The following is a 6679-nucleotide window of genomic DNA, read 5'->3' on the forward strand; positions in this document are numbered from 1 at the left end:
AATTTTTTTTAGAATTGCGATTTTATAGCAATAAGGACATTCATTTTTGTAGTTCAACATACAAGAATTGATGAAAGTGTTTTTATGTTCATATGTTTTTATGTTCATATGTTTTTATGTTCATATGTTTTTTATGTTCATATGTTTTTATGTTCATATGTTTTTATGTTCATATGTTTTTTATGTTCATATGTTTTTTATGTTCATATGTTTTTTATGTTTATATGGCGATGAGTTCATTGTTATTTGAGTCAATAAATACATCTAGAAACGAATTTTTATTGGTTATTACTAAAAAGTTAGGCTACACATGAATCAAGTACAAACAGTAGACGAAGAATATATATATATATATTAATGAAAATTGTAACCTCCATTTGAAAGGTTGCATATTTGTTGAAAAGTAAGAATTGCGTATATACATAAATACGTTTTTACTTCTTTCTTTCTTTTTTTTTTTTTTTTTAAATCAAACCGTTATCGAAACCCACGAACTAATACTGTTGCTCGCAGAATTACACCATGCGGACCAGAAAAAAGAGGGAAAACAGACTGTTCATTGGTAAGTATGTATAGCATCGAAATATATTTGATTTCCATTAAGCAAAAAAATCTGTTTATATAAATAAATGTGTTGTTTGTAGACTTCTAAACGTATTTATTTATGTACGCAATTCTTATTTCTAATATATATATATATATATATATGTGTGTGTGTGTGTGTGTGTGTGTGTGTATATATAGGCTGGCCCCAAAAAACGGGCCCCAACTTTAATTAGGCCCCGTTTCTTAGTGTTTGGTCCGAATGAAATCAAACTTTGGTCAAAACTAGTTTATTATATTCAAAACATTACATCAAAACACCAGGGTATTTGGCCTTTTTTCTCCGCTCTACAGCATATGTTCTAGATGGCCTCCAGTTAGCTCTGCGCATTTCTTAAGCCGCAGCACGAAGTTATCCATGACGTTCCTACAGACCGAATTGGTAATGGCTCTCATTTCCTCCCTGATGGCTTCCTTGAGTTCCGTGATGGTTCTGGGTTTCCCTGCGTAGACTCTGTCCTTAAGATAGCCCAAAAGAAAAATATCTGGGGGTGGGGGGCTTAGGTTCGGGCTATGGGGTGCCTTCTCAAAATCAGTCTTGAGACTGATCACTCGACCTCCGAAGTTCTCTTTCAGCCAACCTCGGGACAGGTTTGAGGTGTGAGAACTTACTCCGTCCTGCTGGAACGAGAACTTGCTCATGAGTGACGGGTAGATGGTCTGGAGCTCACTCTTGAAGGTTTTGAGGGCCTCCACATACCGTTCCTTGGTGACTGTCACTGCTGCGTCAAATTCTTCGATGAAGATTGGTTCGATGATGCCTCTGGTCGAGATTACAGCCCACACCGTGCACTTAGGAGAGTGCAGGGGCTTGGTGGCTACTTCATTGGGCCTGGAGGACCCCCTGAAGACATTTGTCTTGGAGTTCGCCTTCCCATCAAGATGGAAGTGGGCTTCATCTGAGGTCCAAAGAAGGTTAAGGAAACTTAGTGTCTCCTTGATCTTCTCGAGTATCTTGACTGCCATAGCAATCATCTCCTTCTTGTCTGAGGATGTAAGGATCTGCAGCGTCTGTATTCTGTATGGGTAAGCCCTGATATCGTTCACCAGCACTCTCCTGCAAGTCTCACGGGACATACCTAGGGACTGACTTCGCTTACGCACAGAGCGTTTCGGACTCTGCTGGAGAGACTCTCTCACTCTTTCGACCAGCTCGGCTGTTCGCTTCTTGGGACGTTCCGAGTGGCTTGGGCGGTTCTCTCTGGCAGTGTTGAGGTTCTCCATGGCCCCATACTTCTCGAAGTTGTCCACCCAGTTCTGAATTCTGCTTTTGGATGGAGCCTTTTCACATTCGAACTGACGCAAAAAACTGTCCTGAGTTTTGTTAAATAAGCCTGTTTTGTAGTAAAGTTTAACACAGTGTAACCTTTGTCCCAGCTCCCACTTAGGTCTTGGTGTACACACGGTCGTTGATTCTGCCATGTTATGTAAAATAAGGGCAATCGCTGAATAAATAATAGAGATATCACATAAAGTGTACACGGGGCCCATTTATTTTGGGTCACCCTATATATATATATATATATATATATATATATATATATATATATATATATATATATATATATAGAGAGAGAGAGAGAGAGAGAGAGAGAGAGAGAGAAAGAGAGCGAGAGAGAGAGAGTCAATCAGCCAACCAAGTATGAATTGAATGATTTAGAACAAAACAATGCAATTAAAAAAGAATAAAGCAAAAATAAATTTAAATATTTCTTTCGGGGAATAATAGAAAAAGAATATTGCTAAAACTTAAATATAATCCAGCATGTGCGATCACAAAGATCAGTTATACAGTCATAATTTTAACGAAACAAGAACGTAATGTATGGGTCTGTAAAATTAGGGCGCTTGAGACCCCATGCTCCACCCAAAAGGTTTAGTTAAGGAAATATAGATGCAAGTTAAATAACATCTAATTTAACATTAAATAGCCGTTTTTTTAATAACATTTTAACAGACATTTCTCGAGAAAATAATCAAGAGAACACCCTTACACCTGCTTTTCAAGACGAACTACATATAACATTCCTTTTGGATAGGAACAACGTGTAGTATTTGTTTAACTTAGTCTATTTGTCATCGGTCAATGAAGGAGAGGTCTTTCCAGACTGAGACCAGTTTATTATTGTTTTAATTCAGAGTGTGTCTTATAGAGGTGCCGAATTTTCCCAATATTGAAATACCGACATTGTGTCTAACTTTGCCCTCGTGGGGAGGCAAGTAAAATGGATATATATATATATATATATATATATATATATATATATATATATATATATATACTATTCCAAAATTGGTATTCTATTTTCTTCTATCATATGTTAGACAGATAAGTTAACGTAAAATGCGATGGATTTTCACAGGAAAATACAGTTGCGCATGTTAAAGTAGACTATTTTTTGTGCTCTCAGATTTATATCCGTGGGAGATTTTAGCTTTATCTCCATCTGCTGTCGTAGGCTGATAATGAACTACTTGTTTAGTGATAGAAGCGGTAAGACACTCATAATTAACCTTTTATGTAAAGAGTATGAAACATGCCACCTTGAAAAGATACACGATCCTCCCACTACTACACAGATAGATTTATAAAACCATGTAAACGTTACTCGGTCCTAATAGTTCTCCCACACGCCCCTCTCCCTCTCTTTCCCCTCCTCTGTGTGTGTGTATATATATATATATATATATATATATATATATATATATATATATATATATATATATATATACGCTTGTGTGCGTACGTGTGTGTGTATTGGAGGGGTAAAGTGTATACATCTGCTGACTGAAGTGTTAGTTCTTTTCATCTTTTCGTCCGCCGTTATTGTCATTTTAACGCTCAAGAGTTATATACGCATTTCTCTTCCGTGTAAGTCATGAAAACTTTGATTATCTTACCGATGTTTGTGATTCTTCTTTTCACCGCAGCAAAAGTTAATTCCGACTGTTTAGAAATGTTATTTAGAACATCTGGATTGCTAAGTGAAACCTCACGAACGCTAAAGGAAACCACCGGCGAACTGTTAAAGGTTCGTGCTGAATTAGAAGCTTTGAAGAACCAGTCAAATGATTACACAACCGTACAACCGACCACAAGCAAACCACAAAGTAAGTAGTAAGCCCATGCGGAATTACAGGTTTAATTTTTACAATTACTGACACCAAAATATCATTTATGCCCCTTTTTCCGGCTGAAAAAAGATTCACTTTGCCGCCTCACTAGAAGAGACGTTGCGAGCCTGTTTCTGCGCTATTGTTATTTTCATGGCAAGTGCTCGTCTGAGCTTCGGTATATGCCCCCACACCATTGCCAAACTTTCACAAAAACACACTACTTCCCCTAGTCTCTATTTGTACCTAAATCTAAACACAAACATCATGAACAAAACTTCTTTTCTCTCCGCCTGTGGAACTCTGCACTAATGAAGTCCGATCATCATATCGTATTAATCTATTGTTCGCATTGGTTTCCCTGATATTTTTCTGGTGAGAATTCTTTTGAAAACGACACCCGGTATTTACTGGTGTTCAAAATTGTAAAAAAAAAAAAAAAAAAACGTAAGGAGGTGAGCGTCTTTTTTATGACTGGTTTTCATAGCAACCACATTGCTTCAGCGACTACTGTTGCTACTAATTCACTGCTCTCGCGAAACGAGAAGTAACAAGTAAAAATAGAGAAAATAAAAGAATGAAGGGGGGATACTTGGGGGGATTTTATTGAAAGCAGACGAGTGCCGTACATTGTTATTACATATATGTATGTTATATTTATGAGCAAAAAAATAAGACTGAAATTAAACAAAGAACAAGTGACTTTATTGGAAGCTTGGAAAAATCATGGATTACAATAGAAAAATGCGAGGATGAAAAGTAATATAGTTAAGCTTAAATATGGAAAAGTAAAGGACTAGTTGTTAAAATTGGAAAAGAAAAAGACAAGAGATTCTAGTAAAAATATAATAAATTTATAACTGAAAATATTGTAGCATTAAGAATTTTTTTTAAATTCAATTTATAATATTATATAATCAATTCTTAATGGTGCAATATTTTAAGTTATAAATTTATTATATTTTTATTAGAATATCTTGTCCTTTTCTTTTCCAGTTTTAACAACTAGTCCTTCACTTTTCCATGTTCAAGCTTAACCATGTTACTTTTCATGCTCGTGTTTTTCTATTGTAATTGCTTAATATAACTTAACATTTGGTGCATTTTGGAGTTATATTATTTCTAATGATTATTTTGCATTTAACTTATTTTAAAAGTGTGTTTTGATGGAGTAGTATGAATAAGTGTAACCTGTAAATTTAAGGTTTACAAAAAGTAATATGCCATGCTTACTCACCAGGTTTCCAGGAATATATAGAATTCATAATGATGCGTTCATAAAAAACAAACACATCTACAGCCTTTACCAAAATTATGGAATACCAACGACAAATCGAAATCATGATTCAAACACATTTAAACGTTAAGAATTGTGGTGTAAACATGAATAAAAAAATATTTGAACAACAATCAATATTTATTTAAATATTTAATTTAATATTTATTTAAATATTTTCCATATGTATATTTATTTATGTGTGTGTATACGAGAAGAATATTCCTCCCAAGGTAAAATTGTACTCATGACACACAGGAGACTTATTGGTCTGTACTGAGAGGGAGATGACTTATCACCTGAGTTCTTAAATACAGGGCATACTGATGAGGTTTTCCAGGGTGTTGGAAAGCACTTATCCTTAAGGCAACACTTAAACAGTTTTGTAAGTATGGGGGAAAGTTCTGGTTGAAGCTTTTTCAATGCTATAATTGGAACGCCGTCAGGGCTAGTTGCTTTACTGGAATCAAGGTTCTTGATTAGTTTGGCGTTCTCACGCACAGATATTTGTATGTTGCATAGCGTGTTGTCTGTTATAGGAGGAAATACGGGAAGTTGATGGCCTTCGTCGCATAGGGTAGAATTAGCTGCAAAGTTCTTGTCATATAGTTTGCCTTCGTCTGATGCTGACGAGATGACCTCAGGTCCATTGATGATGATTGGGATGAAACGCACGCTTCTGTTCAGGATCCTATTTGCTATTTGCCAAAACTGGCGGGAATCAAGCCGCTGCTCAGCTACTTTTGATTTAACGGACTTAGCATATAGCTCTCTTGCAGTTTTTATTACTCTTTTACAGTGGTTGCTGGCAGTCCTGAAAGCAGCTTTAGTCTCAGTACATCTATTACATTGATGGCTATGGAAAAAGTGATTTCTGTGAGCGATGGCAGCAGCACATTCTGAAGAGAACCATGGCTGGCTGTTAGGGTTTTGTTGGAATTTTTTGGATGGTATGAATCGGTCTATGCCTACAATTAACCATTCGGTCAGGTCTGATACTATAGAGGACACATCTTTTTAAACATGGAATGCAGAGGTAGATCAGATATAAATCTACGGAAGCTATCCCAGTCAGCCATAGAGTATCGATATACAGTACGGCGGAGAGGTATTCTGAAGACTTATTACATTTCATTTTTATCTTAACTAATACAACCGAGTGGTCGGAGGATCCCAGAGGAGATAAAACAAAACATGAACATAGCTCAGGGGAAGTTGTGAGAAAAAGGTCTAGAAGGCTTGCATACTGACCGGAAGTATCGGGAACTCGGGTGGATTCGTGAACAATCTGAGTGAGGTCATAGGCAATGGCAAAATCATGACAGAAACTCCCCTCATCATCTGTCTTGTTTGAGTGGGTCAGCCATTCACATTATGAACAGTGAAGTCACCACAAATGTGAATGTTAGCTGAAGGATGAGCAGACAGGATGTGGTCAATTTTCTCAGATATACTCTTAAAAATAGTAACTCCGCTTTTGTGGGGGCGATAGAGGGCAAATATAAATGCAGTGGTGTAAGCAAGTGTAACCCGGAAGCACATATAAGGTAAATTAGGGTCTTCTCTTGAGATATCCCTACACGGAAAGCCATCTTTAATGTAGGCACACATTTCATGCCCATGGCGATCTTGGGGGTCAGATTTAGATGTTAAGTTAGAGTATCCGTTAATTATGAACTCATCTAG

General features: G+C 36.6%; 1 protein-coding gene across 3 annotated transcripts in view; it reads left to right on the top strand.

Annotated features, from left to right (window-relative positions):
* The first annotated feature begins 321 nt into the window (after positions 1–321).
* The window catches only part of LOC145263321 (enteropeptidase-like), a 40716-nt gene continuing 34358 nt past the window's right edge, over positions 322–6679 (top strand). For 2 of the 3 annotated variants that reach the window (XM_080120390.1, XM_080120391.1), the window contains exon 1: positions 3374–3714. In XM_080120390.1, coding sequence (XP_079976516.1) covers positions 3483–3714 — 232 coding nt within the window. In that variant the 5' untranslated portion in view covers positions 3374–3482. Of the gene's footprint in view, positions 563–3373; positions 3715–6679 lie in introns of those variants that run through there. The other variant, XM_080120393.1, reaches the window with a different exon arrangement.

This window comes from Euprymna scolopes, chromosome 3 (genome assembly GCF_053919585.1).
Source record: "Euprymna scolopes isolate OS-2025 chromosome 3, ASM5391958v1, whole genome shotgun sequence".
Lineage (NCBI taxonomy): Eukaryota > Metazoa > Mollusca > Cephalopoda > Sepiida > Sepiolidae > Euprymna > Euprymna scolopes.